We start from the raw sequence: 26,850 nt of genomic DNA on the forward strand, positions 1-26,850 counted from the left end.
CAAAAAAATTTCCTTTATTTTTTATTTTTATTAAGTACTTAAATAATTACAACAACATTAGTTATGATTTAGATTTTCATATTATTTTCATTGTTGTTTGTTGATATGGAAAATTTATATTATAAAAACCAATAAAAATTTCCAAAAAGAAAAAAGGGGGAAAAAAAGATGCCAATAAAGGTATTATATTGTATTGAGTAATTTAGTACCAAGGTTCAGGGCTTGCCATTCCCCCAGTAGAAGCAGGGGATGCCCCATCCCGTTGTCCGCTGCCTCTCAGAGCAGAGGTGGGAGAAAAAACTTCTACCCTACGTTACTTTCAGGTTTTCTCTGGAAGTGATGTAGCGGCAATGGCATAGAGGGTGTTGCGACCCCCCCCCCTTCGTTCCCCCTCCCACAGCCCTCCCGCTGATGCACCTCCCATCTTGTGGTTTTGCTGATGCAGGGCAAATTCTGCAGGGGGGGTAGGGGGTGGAGAAAGAATCCTGAATTATGTGATCTGGGTAGAAATCACGCACATTTCCAGCTTTTGCTAGTTGGGAGAAGGGGCAAAGATGTAGGTATCTAACCCTGCAATTTCATCCCATCCCCCTCATCCTATTCAGCCCCCGTGCCCCAGGCTTCACCAAGCACTCATTGCCGACACAGAGGTCTAGAGACTTGCATTTTTATTTTTTAACAAAACCCAAGATCCTCAAGAAACTAGATTTTATATCACATTAACAGCTTCCTCTGCTTCACTAAATACACGATGCAGACAGGTTTGATTAATATTGGACGCCAAAAAAGGAACTGTGAATGTCTTATATTCAGACAATGTATTTATATATAACACTATAGCAATAGTACAATAACAGCCAAGTAATCCTAAATATACAACTAGAAAACAGTGTCCAAAGATGATAATACAATTTAATTTAACTAATTTCAATATATTTTGTTTGCCGGCAAGCTCTTGTATGGCATACTGAAGAAGTTTGATTATGAAATGGTACATATTTCTGGAAAGACTGTGCTGAGAATTGCCTTGAAGCTGAATACTGCCCGGCATAGTAACAAGCTCCACCCAAAAAAGAATTTGGGACAGATATAGTTGATTGTGTTTGTATTATCATCTTTGGACACTGTTTGCTAGTTGTATATTTAGGACTACTTGACTATTATTGTACTATTGTTATAGTGTTATATATGAAAATATTGTCTGAATATAGACATTCACAGTTCCTTTTTTGGCGTCCTATACTGACTTTGTTGGTTGATTAATATTGGCCATGAGAGGGAAATCCAGTTCTCCCCTGGCAAAGCAGAAGAGTTCCCCGAGTTTGCCACCCTGTGTTGAAATTTGGAAAGGTGGTAAGGCCGGCATGTGGCTGCAAATATTCAGTAGGAGTCTACGATTCACATTCTCAAGTCACACAGCAATCATAGCAGGAATAAGTACATCAGCAATGGATTTCTTCCTACGCTTTAGGAACATCATTTCTCAAGCCTAGGGTTGCCAACCTCCAGGTGGTGGCTGATATCTCCTGCTATTACAACTGATCTCCAGCCGATAGAGATCAGTTCACCTGGAGAAAAATGGCCGCTTTGGCCATTGGCTTCTATGGCATTGAAGTCCCTCCTCTTTCCAAACCCCGCTCTCCTCAGGCTCCACCCCAAAAATCTCCAGGTATTTCCCAACCCAGAGCTCGCAACCCTACTCAAGGCTGAATTGAAAACTGCATTAATCCAACTCGAGGGGTAAATCTCCAGGTATTTCCCAACCCAGAGCTCGCAACCCTACTCAAGGCTGCATTAATCCAACTCGAGGGGTAGGGGAAATGCAATATCCTCACAACCTGAGTGACGAAAGGTGTGTGGAAAGAGTACCCCCAACTGGGAGGCCTTTCCTGTATGTAGGCATGTAACAAATAGGATTTAACTCTTCTCACTCATGTCCACCACTTTCTGTTAAAAAAAAAAAATTCCCCATCCATCATTTTACATATGACTGGGCAAATATATGAATAAATACCTGTAGATCTCCACTCTGATCATACCCAGTTTAGACTCACAGGGCCCAGAATCAATGCTGGAATGCATAAGCAGTTAAACAGGCATTATGCATGAGGGCCAGTGTAGTGTAGTGGTCAGACAAGAGTTGTGGAGACCTGGATTCAAATCCCCACTGCACCAAGAAATTCAGGGTATGGCTTTGGGCCAGTCTGCCCAACCTACCTACAGGGTTGTCATGAAGAAAAAATGGGAAGGGCACAATGTACATCATCCTGAACTCCTTGGGGGGTGGGGTACAGGATAAAATTTGATACGCAAAATTAATATCCGGACGTGTGGACATCTGATGGCTCCATCTGTCCCTCAAATCCATTTTCAGCACATAATGAGAATGACAAATATCTGCCTTTCAGCACTGGAAACATCTCCTCACGATCCCTGGTCCGAAGCAAGCCACAGTCCAGCTTACCTTCAGCGCTCAGTCCCCAGATGGTCCATCACCCAAGAAGAAGACGAGAGACAGAAACCCCACCACCAGTCCCAAAATCCTCGCCGCCGCTCACTCTTTTCCTCCTTCCTGTTTGTGCTTTTCTTTCTCCCATTGAAGCAAACAAACACGCAGTGCTAAAAAACCGGGATTTATATAGAGGCCCAGCCTCTAGTGCTTTTGTCTGACAGATGAGGAGGCACACAATGGCATGGAAACATCTCGCACCCGCTGGCTGTCCTGGGCCGCACCTCCCATCTCCTGGTTTTGCTGATGCAGGAAGCGGTGGGGGGCTAAAGCCCTTTCTCTTGCCACAGGAGTAAGCGAAGCGGACCGGTCCTGTGACCCTCTCCCCAGGCCATAACCCCACAGGGATCAGTGGCGGCATTGTTTAGAGCAGCATTTATCCAACCTCAGATAGCTCAAGCACGTTTTTTTTGTTTGTTTGTTTAAAGTGACATTTAGAGGCTAAATCCACTCTTACGCCCTATGAATCAAACCACTGGTCCATCAAGGCCAGTATGGTCCACTCAGACTGGCAGAGGCTCTCTGGGGTCTCAGGCGGAGGTCTTTCACATCACCTACGCAGAACAGCGGCTCTACCATTAAACTACAGCCCCTTTGAAAGGTCAAACAAAATGTGACACAGGAGATTTGCAATCATAGGGGCTGGATCCTGCAGATCTCTTCTGCTAATGGTGTGTTCCTCTTGTGCGAGGAGCCTTCTGCTGATGCAAGAGCCCAGGGGGAGGCATCCAGGAAAGGCAAAAGCATCGCCTTTGGTGGAAGAGATCTCTAGGTTCTCCTCTGTGTGTGTGTTTAATTAAGAAAAGAACATAAGAAAAGCCATGCTGGATCAGACCAAGGTCCATCAGGTCCAGCAGTCTGTTCACACAGTGGCCAACCAGGTGCTTCTAGGAAGCCCACAAACAATACGACTGCAGCAGCAGCATTATCCTGCCTGAGTTCCACTAAAGAATTATCAGGTGGCCAAAATCAGACAGCACCTCAGTGCTTGAAGGAAGGGTTTATCCCTTTCCTCTGCACTGTTTTCTTATTCCAGAACATGGAAAGTGCTGCCAAGTGGCAGCCCACACTTGTGGTAACCCTGTAGGTAGGGTTGCCAGGTCCCCCTTGGCCACCAGCAGGGGATATGGGGGGATAGGGTTGCCAGATCCAGGTTGAGAAACTCTTGGAGATCTGGAGATGGAGCCTAGGGAGGACAGGGACCTCAGTGGAGTATAAGGCTATAGAGTCCACCCTCCAAAGCATCCTTTTTCTCCAGGGGAACTGATTTCTGTAGTCTGGAGATGAGCTATAATTCCAGGGAATCCCCAGGTCCCACATGGAGGCTGGTAAATCTAACTATAAAGTTTTCAAGGCAAGAGATGAACAGAAGTTGTGTGCAATGACCAGCCTCTGCATAGCAACCCTGGACTTCCTTGCTCATCTCCCATTCAGGTACTAATCTGGGCCGAAGCTGCTTAGCTTCCGAGATATGACAAGATTGGGCTAGCCTAGGCCAGGGCATTCCAGATCATATTCACCCTATAAACTGCAGCTGTTGACTTTATGCCCCTGGGTGCCTGGATAGTCTGTAGGGGAAAGAGGATGCAGGACTAGATGGTCCTTAAAGTGCTCTGATCCCATAAGGGCTCCTATGCTCCAATGCAATTTGAACATTTCCTTGCACTTTGACATGTGTCCCTGGGACAATGCACTATGCACATGCTCGTATCCTGGCCACAGGCTTGTAAAATATATAACAGATATTGGGCATGTGCAGCCACAACTGTCTAGTATGTGTGTCAAAGGAGGATTTTTTGTGGATGCTGCTATTTCTCACCCTAGTGAAAACGTGGCGTGGTGGTTAAGAGCGGTGGTTTGGAGTGGTGGACGCTTCACATGAGCGGCGGAGGCTAATCTGGTGAACTGGATTTGTTTTCCCTCTCCTCTACGTGAAGCCAGCTGGGTGACCTTGGGCTAGTCACAGCTCTCTCAGCCCCATCTACTTCACAGGAGAGGGGGGAGGGAAGGTGATTGTGAGCTGGTTTGATTCTTCCTTAAGTGATGGAGAAACTCGGCATATAAAAACCAACTCTTCTTCTTATAGTGCTGAGTCATGATAAGCTGCACCTTCTAGAAGTCCCGTTCAACATATACCTGAAGTCTGTCTGCTTTCCTCCAGACTGTGAGTACTCCTGGGGTGGAGTGTCATTGCTTGGCATAACTTGCCACCCCTTCATCACTATTTGCAGAAGCAAAAGAGCACCCCTGGATATCAGATATTGGGGGATAAACCATGGATAGGCTATTTCCTTCCTGCATTGTTTGTTGGGTTTCCTGGAGGCATCTGGTTGGCCAAGCCACAAATAGAAACGGCATGCTACACTAGGTGGTTCCTCCGGAAGAGGTTCTTCTTACATAACATCCAGGCTGCCAGTTAAGATCTGCCTCTCAAGACCTGCTTTATGTGCCCCTGCCTTCAGAAGTGAATAAGTTTGACAACCTATAGGTGGTAGCTGGAGATCCCCTGGGAATACAACTGATTTCCAGGCGACAGAGATCAGTTCACCTGGAGAAAATGGCCGCTTTGGAAGGTGGGCTCTATGGCATTGAAGTCCCCTCCCCTCCCCAAACTCTGCCCTCCTCAGGCTCCACCCCCAAAATCTCCAGTTATTTCCCAACCCGGGGCTGGCAACCCTAGCGGTCAGGCAGGTAGCAACTAGAGGCAGGGCTTTTTCAATAGTGGCACCTCCCTTGGAGAATGCCCTTCCCTTGAGGCTTACCTGGTATCTACATTGCTCTTTTTTAGACACTAGGCCAAAACAGTCTGTTCAGCCAGACTTTTAATTAAGGGGTTGATAGTTTAACAATATTATAGTCTGAAAACTCTTTCTTTAAGCTGCCAGTAATCTGTTTTTATGATCTATCTTCTTATGCTGAGCTGGGGTTTCTTTAACACTGGGTTTTAATTAGTATTGTTTAATGTTTTGTTTTTAGCATTTTTATTTTGTAAGCCACGTCGGGCTGGTTCCTGGATAACATTTCCCAAAATAAATAAATACCGAATTACCCGAAAAACAAAAAATAACTCCAATAAATAACTGTGCTAATTTATTCAGGCTATGAAATTTGGATTCCTTGGACAAAAGTACAAACAGCCCCACCCCAAATGGGATACCCAGTAGCTTTACTTGTGATGCTACAACCACCACCACCCCCCAGCAGCCATGGAGTGCTTCCGGAAGGGATTTGGGGATGCCAGAACCCAGCTGAATGTCCCCTATGAAGAAGGGCCATTGAGCAAGAGTTCTCGACAGGGACTGTGGCTCCCAACCACATGGGCCACGACCCAAGTCGTTCAACCTCTTCCCATTCTCCTTTCAGTCCTCCAAGTTCCGGAAGGCATTCTGCATCTCCTCATTGAGCTGGCCGTAGGCAGCTTTGATCTTCGCCTCTCCGTCCTTTACTGGATCCTTGGTAAAGAAACGAAGGAAGATTTATGAGTGGCGGGAAAAGGTAAATTAGACAATGGACTGGCTTCTGGGAAAGAATACTAATAATAAATGTTTATTTGTATTCCGCCCTCCTCCAGCTGCGCCGGGCTCAGGGCAGCTAACAACATGATCATATACATTCCAATAAGTTAAAATATCTAATCAGTACAATTAAAACATTATAACGCGCTGACTCGATACATTGATGGCACAGGAAGGAAGGAAGGAAGGAAGGAAGGAAGGAAGGAAGGAAGGAAGGAAGGAAGGAAGGAAGGAAGAAAGAAAGAAAGAAAGAAAGAAAGAAAGAAAGAAAGAAAGAAAGAAAGAAAGAAAGAAAGAAAGAAAGAAAGAAAGAAAGAAAGAGCCAGTGTGGTGTAGTGGTTAGTGTTGGACTAGGATCCTGGAGGCCCGTTCTGCCATGGAAGCTTGCTGGGTGACCTTTGCCCTGCCAGTCTCTCTTTCGGCCTAAACTTACCTCACAGGGTTATTTGGGGATAAACTGGAGGAGCAGAGGGCCATTTATGCAGGGCTGTTTCCCCCTGCGGTCACCCCCGCTGACTGCTCCGGTGCTTCGTTTTGCTTAGGCATGCCTTTCCCGACCATCAGAGGTTGCCTTGCTCTCCTCGCGTGTTTCCGCATGTTTCGCCCACATTTTCCAGATTCTCGCTAAAACAGTATCCTGAAGACATGGGCAAAACGCGCGGAAACACACGGGGAGAGCGAGGCGACCTCTGACGGTTGGGAAAGGCATGCGTAAGCAAAACGAAGCACCGGAGCAGTCAGCGGGGTGACCGCGAGGAAAACAGCCGTGCATAAATGGCCGAGAATGAGGTAAGCTGCTTTGCGTCCGCAATTGGGGAGAAAGGCAAGGTCTAAACAAAGCAAAGAAATGAAAGGAAGGAATAGCTGAGCAGTGAACAAGAAGAGAGCGAGAGTTTGGAAATGGAAAAAGAAAGACCTAAAGGCAGCCATTTTCATGGCCTCTTGTGATATACAAACCAGTAGTCTGGGGATGTCAACCTCCAGGTTGGGCCAGGAGATTTCCTGGAATTATAACTGATCTCCAGAGTACAAAGATCAATTCTCCTGGAGAAAATGGCTTCTTTGAAGGGTAGACTCCATGGTGTTATACCCTGCTGATAGGATTGCCAACCTCCAGGTACTAGCTGGAGCCTCCTCCTGCTATTATAACTGATCTCCAGCCGATAGAGATCAGTTCACCTGGTGGAAATGGCAGCTTTGGCAATTGGACTCTATGACATTGAAGTCCCTCCCCTCCCCAAACCCGACCCTCCTCAGGCTCCACCCCAAAAACCTCCTGCCGGTGGCGAAGAGGGACCTGGCAACCCTACTCACCTTGAACTTCATGGAGCTGAGCTTGTACATGATGTCACTCAGGTTCTCACGGATGATGCCCCACGTGATCTTGTTCTCCGACTGGGCTGTGGACTCCACTGCGTGGCGAGCCAGGTCGTAGAAAGTAATCATGTTCTGGAGCATGCCCACCGTCTTATAGAAAGGGCAAAACCTAGAACAGGACAGGGGGCAGGAAAAGGGAGGGGAGGAGGCAACACAGTGAAGTGGCCGAGTCTCCACAACAAGAGCATCAAACACACAGGGCTGTCAAGGGCAGGAAATTGGTTGGGACAGCAACCTCTTTTTCATCCGCCACCCAGCATATTTAACTATGACTATTAAGTCAAAATCTGACCTCTTCTCTTGTCTAGGAAATGCTTGCTCAAATGCATACATTTTTTACGACTAGTGGGTAGGCTTAACAAGTTGCCGGTTTCGGCGGGCAATTGCCCAGTAATTAACCAGGCTGCTCGCAGCAGCAATCCCACACGCATGTGACTGGATGATGTCAGTTTTGGGTTTACCCCGGAAACATCGGCATCACTACGGGGACGCTCTAGCATGTTCCCCAAAAAAACTCTATAGTTTCCATAGAGTTTTGGGGGGGACGTGCTAGAGTGTCCCACGCAATGCCGCTGCTTCCGGGGTAAACCCGGAAGTGACGTCATTGTGTTGCGCACAGGATTGCTGCCCCCAGCTCCGCCCCAAAAAGCTCCCGCCAGTGGAGAAGGGGGACCTGGCAATCCTACTTAGGGATGCCAGATCCTGCTTTGCCGCCGGCAGGAGGTTTTTTGGGCAGAGCTTGAGGAGGGCGGGGTTTGGGGAGGGGAGGGACTTCAATAAAAGTCCAATGGCCAAAGCAGCCATTTTCTCCAGGCGAACAGATCTCTTTCAGCTGGAGATCAGTTGTAATAGCAGGAGATCTGGAGGTTGGCAACCCTAATCCTACTAGTGGGCCACAGGTGGTGGCTTCCAGATAATGTACTTTCTTGGGAAGAGATGGAAAGAAGCAGCTTTCCAATTGGAATGTAGCCACTAAAGGAGACTAAAGTCTGAGGTTTTGCACCTGACTGTGAAGGAGGAACCTTAGTAGGGTTGCCAACCTCCAGGTGGAACTTGGAGATCTCCCACTGTTACAGTTGACCTCCAGGCCACCCAGATCAGTTCCCCTGGATAAAATGGCTGCTTTGCAGTGTGGGCTCCATGCCATTATGTCCTGCTGAGGTCCCTCCCCAAACCCCACCCTGCCCAGGCTCCACCACCAAAATGTCCAGGTATTTCCCAACCAAGAGCTAGCAACTCTAAACCTCAGTGGTCACCAGGCCATCTCCCTGTTGGATCTGAGCCATCTTGCCAAACCTTTTACTTATTTACTGAGATATTTGACTGAATTTAACTGGAGAGGTTTTCCTTTGAGAGGTCTGTTCCTTTCCCTCTGTTGCTTTCCTAATGGCTTATCTTTGACGAGGTTTCTACGGCCTAGCATCTTCATAGTTCTGGAGCAGAAAGGCCATCGAGTTTCATAAATACACTTCCTAAGTCCAGTTTTAAAGGTTTGCCGATGTGTTAACTTATCTGCAAGGCTATGGTATTACCCGTGCAACTTAGGATGAATACCATGGTTTGCAACACTATAGAGGAATTGAGACTGGGAAGGGCAGCCATGAAGGAGCTAGAAAAGATTCTGAAGTGTAAGAAGTGTCACCAGCAACCAAGATCAGGTTAATTCATGCCATCATATTCCCTGTTACTATGTACAGGTGTGAGAGCTGGACAATGAAGAAAGCTGATAGGAAGAAAGTAGATTCCATTGAAATGTGGTGTTGGAGGAGAGTGTTACGGATACCCTGGACCGCCAAAAAAACAAATCAGTGGGTTTTAGATCAAATCAAGCCCGAACTGACCCTAGAAGCTAAAATTACTAAACTGAGGCTGTCGTATTTTGGACACATTATGAGAAGACAAAAGAGTCACTGGAAAAGACAATCATGCTAGGAAAAGTTGAAGGCAGCAGGAAAAGAGGAAGACCCAACAAGAGATGGATTGACTCTATAAAGGAAGCCACGGCCCTCAGTTTACCTGAGCAAGGCTGTCAAAGATAGGACATTTTGGAGCACTTTGATTCATAGGGTCGCAATGAGTTGGAAGCGACTTGACGGCACTTAACACACACACACAGAGGAATTGTTCCCCACCATGGTGCCCATGGGCATTATAGTACCTGCCAGGTGTTTTTTAGAAAGCGAGTGGGCCAGATTGGGCTTTTGCCCAGCAAGGCTTCTGGTTGACCATTGGAAATTTGATTGGCTGTGCAGACTTTTTAAAATGTTGCTTTGGCAGCAGCTGCCACCACAGCACAAGGAGCTACACTGTGTTACTGAGGTTAAGCCATGGCAATCGTTTTGTGGCTGGCCTCCTGTGGCAGCCGCTTTGTGGCAGACGTTTTGTTAATGCGCCCACCGTGCTGTGTCATTATTCCAGATGAGCCCACAGACTCAAAAAGTAGGGTTGCTAGGTTCCACCTCTCCTCCGGCGGGAGGCTGTTGTTGGAATGTGTGTGTGCGCTGACTCATGCGCATCACTTCCGGTTTAGAACCGGAAGTGCCGCCTCACAAAGGGCCTTTACCTCTTAGTTTGAGTGGTAAAGTGGCCCTTTACCACTCAAACTAAGAGGTATAAAGCCCCTCGTGAGGTGCAACTTCCGGTTCTAAACCGGAAGTGACGTGCGTAGTATGCACGCATGCGTGCATGTTTGCCCGCCAACCCTCAGGTGGTCGGCGGGCAGAGGGGTAAATTGCCGGGGGGTTGCCCGCCACCAGCGGGCACCTGGCAACCCTATCAAAAAGATTGGGGACCCCTGCTATAGAGAACGTAGTGGTCTGCAGGCCGAAGGCTAAAACATTATCTGGAGCAGCCTCTGACCTGTCATAGGCAGAGTAGCCGTTTTGTTGCAGAAAGTCATCCTTGATCAGTTTGGCCACCTCAAGGGTTATCTTGTCAGCTTCTGCAAGGGAGGCCTGGACATTAAAAAAAAAGAGCAGAACCAGGAGAAAAGAAGAAAACTTATCAGGGATCAGTAACATGCACAGGCCTGGCCTCCTTTCTCTGACTACACACTCGATATCCAGTGCCTCCCCTAATAACTCCAGATATCGAAGGGGTCCGGATCAGCCTGTGATATCTCAGTATTGACAGCAAAGCATTGTGTTCATGTTTGCTGCCTAGGGTTGCCAACTTCCAGGTGCTCGCTGGAGATCTCCTGCTATTACAACTGACCTCCAGCCGATAGTGATCAGTTCCCCTGGAGAAAATGGTAGCTTGGGCAGTTGGACTCTATGGCATTGAAGTCCCTCCCTTCCTCACCCCAAACCCCGCCCTCCTCAGACTCTGCCCCCCAAAACCTCCTGCCAGTGGCAAAGAGGGACCTGGCAACTCTATTGCTGCCTCTTTCTGTATTGCAGGTTAAGTAGGATTGCCAACCTCCAGGTGGTGGCTGGAGATCTCCCACTTTTACAACTGATCTCCAGGCGACAGAGATCAGTTTGCCTGGAGAAAATGGCCACTTTGGAAACAGGACTCTATGGCAGTGTACCCCACTGAGGTCCCTCACCTTCCCAACCAGCTGGACGATCTCGGCCAAGTCTTCCTCCTCCTGCAGGATCTCTTTGGCCTTCGTGCGCAAGGCGACAAACTCCGGGTAATGCCGTTCGTAGTGTTCGTCCAAAGCCCGCATGTACTTGCTGTAGCTGATGAGCCAGTTCACAGACGGGAAGTGCTTCCGCTGGGCCAGTTTCTTGTCCAGGCCCCAGAAGACCTGGATTGGGGGGGGGAGGGGGAGGGGGAGGAGGAGAAGGAGAAGAAGAAGACTTGGTTTTTATATACCGATTTTCTCTACCTTTTAAGGAGAATCAAACCAGCTTACAACCGCCTTTCCTTCCTCTCCCTACAACAGACACCTTGTGAGGTAGGTGGGGCTGAGAGAGTTCTGAGAGAACTGTGACTAGCCCAAGGTCACCCAGCTGGCCTCATGTGTAGGAATGGGGAAACCATCCTGGTTCACCAGATTAGAGTCCTCTTCTCATGTGGAGGAGTGGGTAATCAAACCCGGTCCACCGCTCTTAACCACTACACCACACTGGAGAGGTTAGCTGGACCATGAAAGCTAATGCACAACTGAAGAACTGGCAGTGTCAATGGAGTCTTACCTGGACGATCCCCAGTGTTGCTGAGGTTACCGGGTCAGAGAAGTCACCACCAGGAGGGGACACCCTAAGAGCACATGGAAAAGGAAGCTGAGGATCAGCCAAATCTCAGCTGATAATCTGGTCCTGCTCCTTGCTGGCTCATTGCTACCAGTGTGTGTCCAGCTCTAAAAGGTATCTGAAGAAATGAGCTGTGACTCGCGAAACCTCATACCCTATCAGAAATGTTGTAAGTCTTTAAGGTGCTACTGGACTCTTGTTCTTTTGTACTGCTACAGATAGACTAACATGGCTACCCATTGTGATCCAGCTCTAAAAGGATTGATCACACATGAAGCTGCCATATACTTGAGGTCTATCAAGGAATGTACAGTCTACTCAGACTGGCAGCGGCTCTCCAAGTTCTCAGGTAGATGCCTTTCACATTACCATCTCCCTGATTCTTTTAACTGGAGATGCCAGGGATTGAACTTGGGACCTTCTGCAGGAGGAGAGATGCTCCATCACTGAGCCACAAATCAAAAATTCACAGGCCTCTCAGAAGTCAGAAATGCATGCATGGGTAACATTTTGCATCTCTTCACATGAAACTGCTTCATTAGGCCACTGGTCCATCTAGTTCACTACTGTCTACACATAAACACATGAAGCTGCCTTATACTGAATCAGATCCTTGGACCATCAAAGTCAGTATTGTCTACTCAGACTGGCAGAGGCTCTCCAGGGTCTCAGGCAGAGGTCTTTCACATCACCTACTTGCCTAGTTCCTTTAACTGGAGATGCCAGGGATTGAACCTGGGACCTTCTGCATGCCAAGCAGAGTCTCTACCATTGAGCCACAGCCCCCCCCCCCCGGTCTACTGTGACCAGGAGCAGATCTCCAAGATGGTGGTCTTTTCCTTGCCTTTTAAATAGGATATGCAAGGGATTCAATTTGGGATGAAGTTCTGCATGCAAAACATGCACTATCCCACTAAGCTATGGCCCCTACCTTTCTTTGTCTAGAGATGCCAGGTATGGAACATGGGACCTCCTGCATGCAAAGCGTGGCCTTTGCTACCAAGATGCAGTCTCACCTCAAAAACAGGAGCCTGGGGCACCTTAAAGCAACCATGTGAAATTGGCTTGTACACACTGGGGCCGTTTATGCATGGCTGTTTCCTCGCAGTCAGCCCACTGACGACTTTGGGGCTTTGGTTTGATTATACTTGCATTTTCCAACAGTCAGAGGTTGCCTCGCTCTCCCTGAGCGTTTCCCCTGCATTTTCTGGATGCTGGCTGAACACAAATCCAGAAAAGTGGAAGAAAAAAGAGGGGAATAAAACCCACCTGAAAACAGAAGCAGGGTACCACTGCTCTACTAGGTTGATACCTGCACACATAGTATATGAGAGACATATACTAACCGGTATTACCAGAACCAATCTGACCAGATGTTTGAGTAACTGGTAATAGATTTTACAACCTATACACATGCCTGGTTGGGTTTGAACTGTTTGTATATGTATTTATTTATTTCTGTAAATGTGTGCAGGCTTAATGTGTTTTAATTAGCCACTGATGAAGGCCCAATAGGCTGAAACGCTTTTGGTATGAGGTTAAAGGTATGTGCTTATAGAGATCAACCCTAGGAAATGCCATTGTGCTATGTTAATGTTTTTAAATATTTTTACCCAACCTTGGGTACCCTACCACAAATCCAGAAAACACAGACAAAATGTGTGGAAACGTGCAAAAAGAGCGAAGAAAACCTCTGACTGTTGGAAAATGCAAGCATAATCAAAGCAAAGCCCCAAAGTAGTTGTCCAGGTGACCATGCAGAAACAGCCATGCATAAATTGCCTAGGTTGCATTCATTTAGCCCCTCTTTGAACATTACTCCCCTGCAAGGACATTCAATGATGTCAAGTGTAGACCAGGAGGACCTGGAGGTAAGGTATGCTCTTGCCACAATCTCCGCTTTGCTGAAGAAAGCATTTTCTGCAGAGATATCCTCCCGTTGGGCCCAATGAGCCTTTTTTTTTAAAGTCAGGTGCTCTTTACTTCATAGAAACCTGCCTGTCATCTTCGTCCAACTTTTTGATTGAAGTGTTGAAACAGACCCATGTAATCAATTACTTGCATAACAGCCAGACAGTTTTTTTAATCTGTTAAAAGATCTTTGCTGGCTTAGCACCTTTGTTGGAATCGCTTTGATTCTCATGCTCCCTCTTTTTTTCCAGTCAGACTTTACAGCTAGACAGACACAGAGAGAGAGGAAGAGAGGAGAAGGCAAAGAAACTTACGCTCCGACAATGCTGACGCTCCCCTCTCGCTCCGGGCTGCCCAAGCACTTGACACGCCCGGCTCGCTCATAGAAAGATGCCAAACGGGCACCCAGGTAGGCTGGGTAGCCGCTGTCTGAAATCAAAAGGGGACAACGTTTGTGTCAGGAATTTCAAGGAGGTCAGCCAATGGAGCTTTTTCCCTGGACTAAAATTATGAGCCCTCTTGTAAACGGAAGAGCACTAAATCGGTGTGCTTCTGGTTCACTGCTTCATGTATCTTTATTGCGTGACATAAAAGTTTCTGGCAGCTGCAAGACTGTGGTAGGACAAAGAATCCATCCGGATTTCCTTGAAAGGATTCCAAAACCTACTTTGACCAAAGCTCTCAGCTACTCTCTGTTGTGCCACTGGGCTAAGAATGGCGACCTCCAGGTGGGACCTGGGGATCCAATGGAATTACAGCTCATCTTCAGACTACAGCGATCAGTTCCCCTGGAGAAAACAGATGAATTGGAGGGTAGACTCTATGGCATTGTACCCCACTGAGGTCCCTGTCCTCCCCAGGCTCCATCCCCAAATTTCCAGGAGTTTCCCATTCTGAATCTACCAATACTACCCACCCTTGATGACATTTTACACCCACACAGCATACAGAGTGGGCCGGACTGGCCCTTTAACTTACTGGAAATATTCCTGGTGGGGCACTACCAGGAGTAAAGTAAGCTGAGCTAAGGATTCCTGTCATCTATTTGTACGCTGCTATTGGTTGGGTCTGGCCCAGGTGACCTGGGACCTCTCTACATAGACCCAGCTGGTGATGGGACAGGAGGAGGTGATGGGCAAACCTTCCCCTGCTATCATCAACACTTAGGGTTGCCAGGTCCCTCTTCGCCACCAGCAGGAGTTTTTTTCTGGGCGGAGCCTGAGGAGGGTGGGGTTTGGGGAGGGGAGGGACTTCAATGCCATTGAGCCCAAGGGCCAAAGTGGACATTTTCTCCGGGTGAACTGATCTCTATGGCTGGAGATCAGTTGTAATAGCAGGAGATCTCCAGCTAGTACCTGGATGTTAGCACAGGAGCAAATGAGTATAACAGTGCAAATGTTTATATTGCTACAACATATAACATAGAGTCACAACTATACACTTAGAACAAACAACCTAAATAATCTATCCTACTATGTACAATGACGCTACACAGTTGTGTTACCCTACATGGGAACTGGTCAAAATTTATCCTGCTTGAATTCTTAGCAAAGATGCAATATGTAAGCTGGAGATATTACATGATGACTGATTTTTGAGGGACTGATGAAGAAATGTAAAGCCAAAGAATTCGAAACGGCCGTATCCCTTCTTCAATTTTTGGCATATCTCATAGTAACGTCAGAAACATCATTAAAACTTGAAGAAGAACCCAGGACTTTCTTGTGAATATAACCTAAGGACTATACCTATACTTTGAATTTTCAAGTCTGGTTGTTCCCACTTGATTGTTGTAATATATATTGTACATAGTAGGATAGATTATTTAGGCTGTTTGTTCTAAGTGTATGGTTGTGACTCTATGTTAAATGTTGTAGCAATATAAACATTTGCACTTTGTTATACTCATTTGCTCCTGTGCTGATTTCAAAACCTTTAGGTATACGCACAGTGGTGCCTTTTTTCTTTCCAGTACCTGGAGGTTGGCAACCCTGTCGCCGCCATTGGCCAGATGTGAGCTGAATGGCCTCTGTGGTTCCGCCAGGATCGTAGGGGCCACTCAGCTCCTGTGCCATTCTAATGTCCTAATCCACTCCCACATACAGGGAGCTAAGACCCTTCAGCAATGTGTAACTGAAGAGGAGGGGCTCAGTCCTTGGGTTGAGAACTGGGATGGCAGAGCAAATTTTCCACCTGAACCACCTTGGATTTGTTGTGAACTGAAGAAAGGTGGGTACAGAAGTGTTTTAATTAGCAAATAAGTGGTGATAGGTATGCTTCAGTCTACATAAATTCCCTGGTCTTGAGGGGTGAGGAGGACGTAGACTTGAACAATGAAGAGGGTTAAGAATTATTAAATGCCATCAAGTCGCAACCGATTTATGGCGACCCCTCATGGGGTTTTCAAGGCAAGAGATGAACAGAGGCAGTCTGCCATTGACTTCCACTGCATAGCTGCAGATATTCAGACTGCTGAAGAGGGTTACCTGCAGGCATTTCAGCTAAACGCCCGGAGATTTCACGAAGTGCCTCGGCCCAGCGGGAGGTGGAGTCCGCCATCATGCTGACGTGATATCCCATGTCACGGAAGTACTCTGAGAGCGTGATTCCTACAGAGGGTAGAGGTTGAGGAGACAAATGAGAACAAAGAAGAAAGATACAGTGCAAGAGCACATTTTAAGAGGAAACTACTTGAAGAAGCGAACCAAGCTGTACCAGGAAGAAAAGAAACTCACTACCATTATGTCACCCAATCTGACCTAGGAGGAAACCTCCTTACCTCAAATATAGGCCTTTTATGCAGGGAAGTTTCCTCGCGGTCACCCCTGCCAACTGTTTTGGGGATTCATTGTCATTATGCATGCCTTGTCCGACCATCAGAGGTCGCCTCACTCTCCCTGCACATTTTGCCCATGTTTTCCAGATGCTATTTTAGCCAGAATCTGGAAAATGTGGGCAAAACGCGCTGGGAGAGCAAGGCGACCTCTGACAGTCGGAAAAGGCATGCATAATGAAAATGAATCCCCGAAGCAGCCGGCGGGGGTGACTGTGGGGAAAGGTCCCTGCATAAAATGCCATAGAAAGAACATAAGAATGTAAACCCTTTCTGGATCAGACTGTCTAGTTCAGTATCTCATTTTCAGAAGTAGTCAAAACAGATGCTTTCTGATGAAGAAGGAGGAGGAGGAGGAGGAGGTTTTTATATGACGACTTTCTCTACCACTTAAGTAGGATTGCCAGGTTCCTCTTCACCACTGGCGGGAGGTTTTTGGGGCAGAGCCTGAGGAGGACAGGGTTTGGGGAGGGGCTTCAATGCCATAGCGTCCAATGGCGAAAGCGGTTGTTTTCTCCAGGCGAACTGATCTCTATGGGCTGGAGATCAGTTGTAATAGCGGGAGATCTCCACCTAGTACCTGGAAGTTGGCAACCCTACACTTAAGGGAGAATCAAACCAGCTTACAATCACCTTCCCCTCCCCACAACAGTGGGGCTGAGAGAGCTCTAAGAGCTGTGACATTAGGATACATAATGATTTCTCCATTAAAATGCTAATAGTGGGAAAGGAGAGACTATTTTGAATTACAAAACTCTTCCTTCCCTGCAGGGTTCTGAGGCACACTGAGGCTGCACAAATCTGGTTAGCATTTTATGGACAGAGTGGGGTGCATTATCTTCATCTCCTCTGTTTGAGACTATTATTGCCTGGAACTGGACAAGGAAAGAGCAGCCCTACCTGTATATATGGAGGCCTCTCTGGCGGCCACAGGCATGTTGGATGTATTGGCGACAAGCGACGTACGTTTCATGATGCTCTCCGTCTTGCCACCCACTTCCATCGTCAGCTAAGAGAATGAGGAGAAAGCGCTTGGAGATAAGAAGATACGGCAGGGGCAAGAAACAAATCATGGTGGGGAAATAGGGGAAGGCTGATGGGGAAAACCGGGGGAGTAAGAAACTGGGGAAAGAGCCATACTTCCTTCAGAGACTCCAGGGTGACGTACACCGTTGACCCTTCCTCTATTTGATCTCACAACAACCCTTGATCTGACAACAAGAATAGGCCCTGAAAGAAGTTGTTTTCTGACATTACGTCTGTGCGTATGGAGAACCTCCCAACCACACATAAATCCTCCTGATAAGCATCACCATGTTGTCTGAAAGGCAACGTATATACTTTGGATGTGCATACAGCTTTAGTATGTGCAAACTACTGGGTTTTTCATGGTGCTAGTTCACAAGTACCGTAGTACCTTGAAGACCAACAAGTAGGGTCGCCAGGTCCCTTTGCTACTGGCGGGAGGTTTTGGGGGGGGGAGCCTGAGGAGGGCAGGGTTTGGGGAGGGGAGGAACATCAGTGCCATGGAGTTAGGGTTGCCAAGTACCCGGTGGTGGTGGGTAAAATCCCGCCAATCCACAGGGCTGCACGCCAACCACCTGAGGGCCGGCGGGCAATGCATGCGCACGCGCGATGTGCCCACGTCACTTCCAGTTTTACCTAGAAGTGATGCAGACACTCTAGCAACTTCCACTGAAACTCTATGGAAACCATAGAGGGTTGCACACACGCGTTACGCAACAGCTCCCGCCTGTGGAGCAAACCGACCTGGTAAGCCTACATAGAGTCCAATTGCCAAAGCGGCCATTTTCTCCAGGTGGACTGATCTCTATCAGCTGGAGATCAGTTGTAATAGCAGGGGATCTCCAGCTAGTTCCTGGAGGTCAGCAACTCTACCAAAAAGATTTTCACAGTGTAAGCTTTCGAGAGTCAAAACTCTGACAAACAGAGCTTTGACTCTTGAAAGCTTATACCCTGGATATGTTGGTGGTCTAAGGTGCTACTGGCCTCGAATCTTGCACATGTGCCAAAGCTGTATGTGTTGTTCCTGTTCAGGCAGCATGGCAACTGCAAATACTGGGACCACTGCAGGCAGCAAAAGCTCCTGATGTGTACGGTTGCTGAATTCTCAGTATGCGCGGATGTAGCATCTAGGGTTGCCAGGTCCCTCTTTGCCACTGGCAGGAGGTTTTTGGGGTGGAGCCTGATGAGGGCGGGGTTTGGGGAGGGACTTCAATGCCATCTGTGAAAAAACCTAGCGAGGGACTGCCTCAGGGCCACCAAATTGGCTTCTTGGCCAAGAGGAGATTTGAACCTGGGTTTCCCCGGTCGTAAACCACCATTTTACCCATTTACACTACACTATCTTTCTTGATCCCATCTTCAAGCACTGACACTCCAGCCAAAGGACCATGTTGAATTACTGCTGTTCAGAGTAGAAATAGGATTGCCAACTGCCAGGTGGTGGCTGAAGATCTCCTGCTATTTCAACTGATCTCCAGCTGATAGAGATCAGTTCACCTGGAGAAAAGGCAGCTTTGGCCATTGGACTCTATGGCATTGAAGTCCCTCCCCTCCTCAAACCCTCCCCTCCTCAGGCTCTGCCCCCCAAATTTCCAGGTATTCCCCATCCTGGAGTTGGCAACCCTAAATAGAAAGCACTGGGCTAGATGGACCAATGTTCTCAGTCAGTATCAACCATCAAGACAAACGCAGCGCTAGGTAAGTATGTCTGTGTTGGCCTTAGGCGACATGGAGATTCCTCACCCACTTCCCTGCGACTCTCACCTCGGGGAAGTCCCTCAGCACCTCTGACATCTCGTTCCCCCGTTCCCCACAGCCCACATAGATGATGACGTCGCTATTGGAGTACTTGGAGAGCGACTGTGAAATGACTGTCTTGCCGCAACCGAAGGCTCCTGGGATGGCCGTGGTCCCACCTTGAACACACCTGCGAGAAAAGGGAGAGAGAAGCATGTGGAGAAACTCTGCCTCTGGCTCCGTGGTAGAGCCTCTGCTTGGCATGCAGAAGGTCCCAGGTTCAATCCCCGGCATCTCCAGTTAAAGGGACTAGGCAGGTAGGTGATGTGAAAGACCCTTGCCTGAGACCCTGGAGAGCCGCTGCCGGTCTGAGTAGACAATACTGACTTTGATGGACCAAGGGTCTGATTCAGCAGAAGGCTGAATCATGTGTTCATGTGATGGGAATGTGATGGCAGCCCGAGTTGCCGTCCCCCCAGTTCCTGTTCTAGAAGGCCGGTGCCGTAACAAGCGAGACCTCTGCCATTTGTCTACGTCTCAGCGGAGTCAGGGAAAGATGGCTTACGGGAAGAGGGCATCCAGGACTCTCTGGCCAGTCAGCAGGGGGTGATTGGCCGGCAGCTTCTCTGCGACAGGCCGGATTTGCCTCACAGGCCACACTTGCACCATCGTCAGTTTCTCTTTCTCTCCCTCAAAGTCCAGCTCCAGCACCACATCCTTGGGAAGTGGGGGGGGGGGGGAGACAGACACAGCCGGTGTGACATGGTGGTTAAGCAAATAAGCTGCAGCCTAGGAGGTCGGTGGTTTATCTATTTATTTACACATTTATATACCCTGCTTTTCTTGCCAATGGGAAACCAAAACAGTTTACCACATCATTATCCCCTTCTCCTAGGGTTGCCAGGTCCCTCTTCGCAACCGGCAGGAAGTTTTTGGGGCGGAGCCTGAGGAGGGTGGAGTTTGGGGAGGGGAGGGACTTCAATGCCATAGAGTTCAATGGCCAAAGCGGTCATTTTCTCCAGGTGAACTCATCTCTATTGGCTGGAGATCAGTTGTAATAGCAGGAGATCTCTAGCTATTACCTGGAGGTTGACAACCCTATCTTCTCCATTTTCTCCTCACATAAACAATCATGTCAGGCAGATTAGATTGAGAGAGAGTGACTGGCTCAAAGTCACCCATAGCTAGGGTTGCCAAGCTCCAGGTACTAGCTGGAGATCTCCTGCTATGACAACTGATCTCCAGCCGATAGAGATCAGTTCCTCTGGAGAAAATGGCCGCTTTTCTCCAGTTCCCCTGGAGAAAATGGCAATTGGACTCTATGGCATTGAAGTCCCTCCCCTCCCCAAATCCCGCCCTCCTCAGGCTCCACCCCAAAAACCTTCCGCTGGTGGTGAAGAGGAACCTGGCAACCTTACCCAAAGTAGAGCATGGATTCGAGTCAGGTTTTCCCGGATCCTAGTCTGACACTTTCAACTATTATACTCCACTGGTTCAAATTTTACCTCAGCCGTAAACTCACTGGATAGCCATAGGCCACTAACATTTCTCTCAGCACCACCCTCATTCTGCTTTCATGATGGGGGAATAATAATGCAAGCCTTACTTGCAGGACCATTGTGAGGAAATCCTGATTATGTATATGAAGCAATGTGAACCCTGAATAGGCTATAAACCTACTACATGTTATTAGCCAAAAGAGATGGTACGAGATAACTGACCGTGAGAACCATCTGGGAAAAATATATATCCAAAGACCCCACTGTCTGGCTAACAAAGTAGGAATGATTAAAGAAATCTTACTCAATTAATCCTGTGAGTTTAAAGCTGCATAAATCTTGATGCCACTCCTGACTTTTGGCAGTCAGGCAGCAGATCGACACAGCTGAAGGCACTAAGGAAGCTGGGGGATGGGCCAGCATCTCCACCAGATAGCTGGCGGAGGTGCCCAACCCCAGCGGAGAATCATAGAATCATCGAGTTGGAAGGGGCCATACAGGCCATCCCCCTGCTTAATACAGGATCAAGCCTAGAGCATCCCTGACAAGTGCTTGTCCAGCCTCTGCTTAAAGACTGCCATTGAGGGGGAGCTCACCACCTCCCTAGGGAGCTGATTCCACTGTTGAACAACTCTTACTGTAAAAAAAATTTTTCCTAATATCCAGCCGGTACCTTTCCTCCCACAATTTAAACCCATCATTGCGAGTGCTGCCAACAGGAACAGCTCCCCGCCCTCCTCTAAGTGACAGCCCTTCAAATACTGTCCCCCCTCAACCTCCTCTTCTCCAGAAGGGGAGGGGTGTCTGCAGGAGAACACTCCACCCATGTTGCATGGGACAGTTGGCCCCACAAGAGAAGAAGGCACACTCCATCAAAAGGGTGGCCATTTCCTCACCACCTTAATGTTTTTTTTAAAAAAAATTTTAAAACCCCTTTATTTGGCTTTTGGGGAATTCCTGGGGCTGTCCCAGGTTTGCACAAACATCCTCCTTTTCCGTACTTGACTCCGGTGTGCAGAATTAATGATCCTCGGACAAAGGTTCCCGGTTCAGAATTAGATGTATGATTCTACCGTAAGCGGGCAGAACACCCTACCGAAATATCGTAGCTTCCAGCTGGCGCAATGTGAGTCACCGTGCCACGGCATCGGGATGGCACCATAATCTTATGTTTGATGAGGGAGTTTTCTTGCACAATTCCATAAATATCCCCACCAGTTAAATGGCTTCCAACCTAAAGATGAGAAGAGCACAGGAATGTTAAGAATTGAAATAGTCAAGCTTCTAGTCTTTGTGACTGTGCTAATGGGATTACGTGGGCAATGCTAGGTCAAGTCAAACATTTGCATAAAGCATCATTGTACATTTTAAGTTCTGGTTTCAGAATTAGGATTTTTCTCGGAAGTAGAACTGGTGATTTGATTCTGTGTAACAGAAGCGGAAATGGCTCATCAGGTTCTGAAACCTGACTGCCACCGGCTCAGTTAGGTTTCTGTCTCTTACCCGGATGTTCGGGCTTGGGGCGAAGTCCCACTTGAGGTCCCGGGACAAGGCTGAGATATTGATGCCCCGGGGGATGTAGATGCTCTTGGTGAGCTCCGTGATGTCCTTCAGGGGACGCTGGATCCCATCAAAGATGGAGCCCATGATGCCGGGGCCAAGCTCCACAGACAGCGGCTTCCCGGTCCGCAGCACCGGATCCCCTACACAGACTCCAGCTGCAGCAAATGCTCAGGAAAAGCCTTTGATTGGCAAAGGAGGGAGGCAAGGAAGCAAGGGGAGGGTACACAGGAGGCTGCCTTATGCCGAGTCAAACCCTTGGTCTATCATGATCAGTATTGTTAGAGGCTTTTTGGTAGAGGTCTTTCACATGACCTACTACCTGGTCCCAGAGGTGCCAGGGATTGAACCTGGCACCTTCTGCATCCAAAGCAGTTGCTCTGCCATTGAGCCATGGCCCATCCCCATATGAAAGAAGATCATATGCTATGGTGATAGGAAGGAGGCTCTTCTTTTCTAGATAGAAAGTGTGGTTGACTTAACAAATGCAGGACCTATCATACATGCACTTATTTATTTGTTTCATTTATACCCTGCCTTTCTCCCCAACAGGGACCCAAAGTGGCTTACTTCATTCTACTCTCCTCCATTCTATCCACACAACAACCCCATGGGGTGGGCCAGGCTGAGAGTGTGTGACTAGCCCAAGGTCACCCAGCAAGTTTCCAAGGCAGCAAGGGGATTCCAATCTGGGTCTCCCAGATCCTAGACTGACACACTAACCACTACACCATACTGGCAAGAGAAGAATAAGAGAACACTTTAGGGTTGCCCGCCTCCAGGTGGGGCCTCGAGATCACCAAGAATTATAGATGATTTCCAGCTCATCTACAGACTACAGAGATCAGTTCCTCTGGAGAAAATGGCTGCTTTGGAAGATGGACTCTATGGCATTATACCTCACTGAGGTCCCTCACCTCCCCCAAACTCTTCTGTCCCTGAGTTCCACTCCCAGATCTCCAGGAATTTCCCAGCCTGGACCTGGCAACCCTAGACCTGCATTTCATCTCTACAAGCGCCATGGTGGACCCACAATCAAAGCGTAACTTTTGAGAATGACAATCATAGCCCCCAGCTTTGTGAAATGGCTGCCTTTTTTTGTGTGCTACAATTGTGGTGATAAGCCCACAGCTAAGAATTGGGGTGATGTGAGGGGGTTGCAAGGAACACCTTCAGAATCTAGGGTCAAATGACAGATGGTCTAGCCAGCCAGGAACACTTGGGAGGTATGATGTAGGACAGTAAAGACCAAAGAGGATTCATTGAGATGGGGACAGAAGTAGAGGAATGAACTGGGGGAGGGGGCAGGACTAGACACAAATTTAGGGGAAGAGGTGGTGACAGGGCAGATGGAGAAGAAAATGACGAGCCGGCAAAGCAGAAGAAAATCTAACATCTTTCAGGAAGGATACAGGTCTCCTCGTACACCTGGACAGTGGCCAGGTCTCCCTCCAGACGGATTATCTCGCCTACCAGCTCAGCATGGCCAACACGCACCAGCTCATACATGGCGGCCCCAGACATCTTGCAGGCAATCACCACTGGCAACAAGAGAGAAGAAAAGGAGAGAGAGAGAGATCTTATGCAGCCAGTGCCAGAGTCAGGCCAGTGAGAGGACTGCTTCCCTGGTTCATGCTAACTTGTTCTTATTTGCTACATGTCAACTTCCATTTAAAGCTTTTTTTTTCCAAATAGGAAAAAAAATCCTGTTAAAAATATAAACAGTGATGGTTAGTGACTCCCAAAACTGGTACGACTCCAAACTTCGTTGACCTGATCTGCCCACCTAAGGTTGCTCCTGACTCTGGGTGACTTTTTCCAAGATCATTATCGGCCTTATACTCCAGTGACCCTGGAAAGATATCTCTCAGTAACAGTGACCCTGGTAGAATTCTTAAAGATCAAGGACATATTAAGAAAGTGAGAGTTAATTAATGATGTTCATTATAAATAGGTAAAAACTTCTGAACTTAAACAGGACTGTTTTTATTAGGCTTAGACATTTCTGGTGCTAATAATTCGCAGGGATTGAAATATACAGAGCACTTGGGCTTGGCAAGGGGTGTTTCTGTTGGTTAGGAGAAGGTTTTTTTTTAAGATGGAGCAACGGGGCCTTGTGTCAATACTTCGACAGGCCCTTGGCAGGCTGTGCCAAGATGCTGAGTCTTGCACCCATTCCCAGGAGACTCATGTAAGCAACAGGATTAGCTAGCAATGCAGTTTTGGATTATCATGACCCTATAGAGATCTATGGTGCATCCTCATTTGGAATACTGTGTGCAGTTCTGATCACTGTATCTCAAAAAGGACCCTGCAGAGCTGGGAAAAGTACAGAAGAGGGCAACCAAGATGTTTAAGGGGTTGGAGCACCTTTCCTGTATGGAAAAGCTGAAAAGCTTGAGACTTTTCACTTTAGAAAAGAATCCACTAAGGCAGGGATGGGGAACCTCAGGCCCGGGGGCCATTTGCGGCCCCCGAGGACATTTTTTGTGGCCCTCGGGAGCTCTGGGGCCCTGCTGCGGAGGCGGGGCACAGGGCAGCCCTCCCTGAGGGTGTTCCTGGGGCCACGGCTTACAGGGGCACTGCGGCACCATTTGGACCTCCTCTCGCCAACTGTCGGCTGTTGGTCGGCGAGAGGAGAGGGGAGGGATGCTTCCCCCAAGGCTGCCCCCTACAGCCGTGGCGTGCAGGAATGCAGCGGCACATTGTAAGCCCCTCTCGCTGCCTGTCGGCTGTTGAGCAGTAAGAGGGAGGGGGGAAAGAGGCCGGCAGCTCCCCGTGGCAGAGCATGCATGTGGGAGCCGATCGGGCTTCTGGAGGGGTTTTTTTGTGGACTCTGTGGGGGGGAGAACATGGAGACTGGGGTCTGGTCGCGCGGGGCTCCGTGCGCCGCCAGGTGTGTGTGTGTGTGTGGGCGGGGGAAGTGGGGAGACTGGGGCCCAGTGGCGCGGGGCCAGCGTGCGCGGGTGTGTGTGTGTGTGGGGGGGAAGGCTTTTGTCTCTTTTCTTCCTCTTTTTCTGTCACTCTTTCTCCTTTCTCTCCCTTTCTTTCTTCCTCGTTTTCTGTCTCTTTCTTTGTCTCCCTCCATCCTTTTCTTTCTTTCCCTCCATCCTTTTCTTTTTTTCTCCCCCTCCATTTCTGTCTCCCTTTCTCCCTTTCTCTCTCTTTCTCCCTCCCTCCCTTTTCCTCTTTTTCTGTTTTCCTTCCTTGGGCCCACTGCTGGCTGCCCTCCCGCCTGGAGGGGGGGAGTGGGGGCGCCCTGCAGGCCTTCTCTGTGTGGCCTCCCCTGGGGTTGCCAACCTCCAGGTGGTGGCTGGAAACCTGGCAACCCTAGCCTCCCCCCCACACCAGGAGATTTACACCTAGTATGGCCCCTGAATGATGTTATAAATGTGCAAATGGCCCTTGGCAGGAAAAAGGTTGCCCACCCCTGCACTAAGGGGCTGGGGACATGATAGAAGTTTATAAAATTATGCACGGAGTACAGAAAGTGAGCTTTTTCTCCCTCTCCCAAAGTACTAGAACTCGAGGGCATCCAATGAAGTTGATGGGCAGTAGATTTAGGTTGGACACAAGGCGTGATTAAAATGTGGACTCGGCTGCTAGAGATGCATTTATGGCCATAGGCATAGACAGCTAGGGGACTAAACAGAGTAATGGAGGACAGGCCTATCAGTGGTTACTAGCCATGGTGACTGACTAAAGGGAACCTACACATTTAGAGGCAGTAAACCTCCAAATCCCAATGCTACGAGGCAACGTCCGGGGAAAGCTTTGTCCTCTATGCCCTGTTGCTGGCCACCCAGAGTGACTGGTTGGCCACTGTGTCAGATGGGATGCTGGACTAGAAGGACCACTGGTCTGATCCAGCAGGGCTCTTTTTAGTTTCTTAGGATTGTTCTCGGGTTTTCTGGCTATAACTCTACTGATAGTTCCCAGTTATGCGTGTCTTCTAGGATTTATGTGTAGTTATTAAAGATAAATGTATTCATGGTTTAAATTGACTGTTTTAGAAAATCATACCTGTGACTCTGGATCACATTGACCAAACATGGTTCTGAACAGAATAGCTGATGGGGCGGGGACAGAAGCTCACCCTCATGAACACACACAATCCCCTGAATTTCTAGTGTACAAGAGAGCCAGGATCAACGATGGTGGGGTGGTTTCTCTTGTTGGGGGTAGGTAGTTTATCTACTGGAGTAAAAATCCCATACTCAGGAGGACTGGAAAGTAAAGGTTTTTAAATAGCCAGCCCCTCTTGATTCTCGACAGGGTGGCCAGGTCCCTTTTCCCCATCGGTGAAAAGCCCCTAATCTTGAGAAGTAGGGCTGTCAGGCCTCCCATGTTAACAGGAAACCTCATGCTGGCAGACTCTGCCAACAGAGTACCTACCAGGTCCAGAGACACCATGTACAAACCCCAGCAAACTTTCGTTCTCTGCATCCCCAATCTTGGGAAGTTTGGAGAATTCCATATCTTCGGGAGGCAAATCAGGGCTGTGGGCAATCACAACGGAAACAACGTCTGCATCAAAAGGAAATATAAAGTAAAAATAAGAAAGGAGCAAATTAGAGGAGGAACTGCTTGTGGTGTAGTGATTGGACTAGGATTTGGGAGACTCGGGTCCAAATCCCCACTCTACTAAAGAAGCTTGGGCCAGTCACACATTCTCAACCTTAGC

General features: G+C 48.2%; 1 protein-coding gene across 1 annotated transcript; it reads right to left on the minus strand.

Annotated features, from left to right (window-relative positions):
• Positions 1 to 5,868: 5,868 nt before the first annotated feature.
• Positions 5,869 to 26,649, minus strand: LOC130481126 (V-type proton ATPase catalytic subunit A-like). Its single transcript, XM_056853825.1, has 14 exons — positions 26,562 to 26,649; positions 23,579 to 23,707; positions 22,110 to 22,324; positions 21,703 to 21,840; positions 19,673 to 19,824; positions 19,135 to 19,297; positions 17,245 to 17,353; positions 15,998 to 16,120; positions 13,826 to 13,940; positions 11,544 to 11,607; positions 10,949 to 11,152; positions 10,261 to 10,355; positions 7,339 to 7,510; positions 5,869 to 5,961 (listed from the first exon to the last, which is right to left on the minus strand). The coding sequence occupies exons 1-14, from the start codon at positions 26,641 to 26,643 to the stop codon at positions 5,869 to 5,871; spliced, it is 1,854 nt and encodes a 617-aa protein (XP_056709803.1). The 5' UTR covers positions 26,644 to 26,649.
• Between the last annotated feature and the right edge of the window lie 201 nt (positions 26,650 to 26,850).

This window comes from Euleptes europaea, chromosome 7 (assembly GCF_029931775.1).
Source record: "Euleptes europaea isolate rEulEur1 chromosome 7, rEulEur1.hap1, whole genome shotgun sequence".
In the NCBI taxonomy this organism is placed as follows: Eukaryota; Metazoa; Chordata; class Lepidosauria; order Squamata; family Sphaerodactylidae; genus Euleptes; species Euleptes europaea.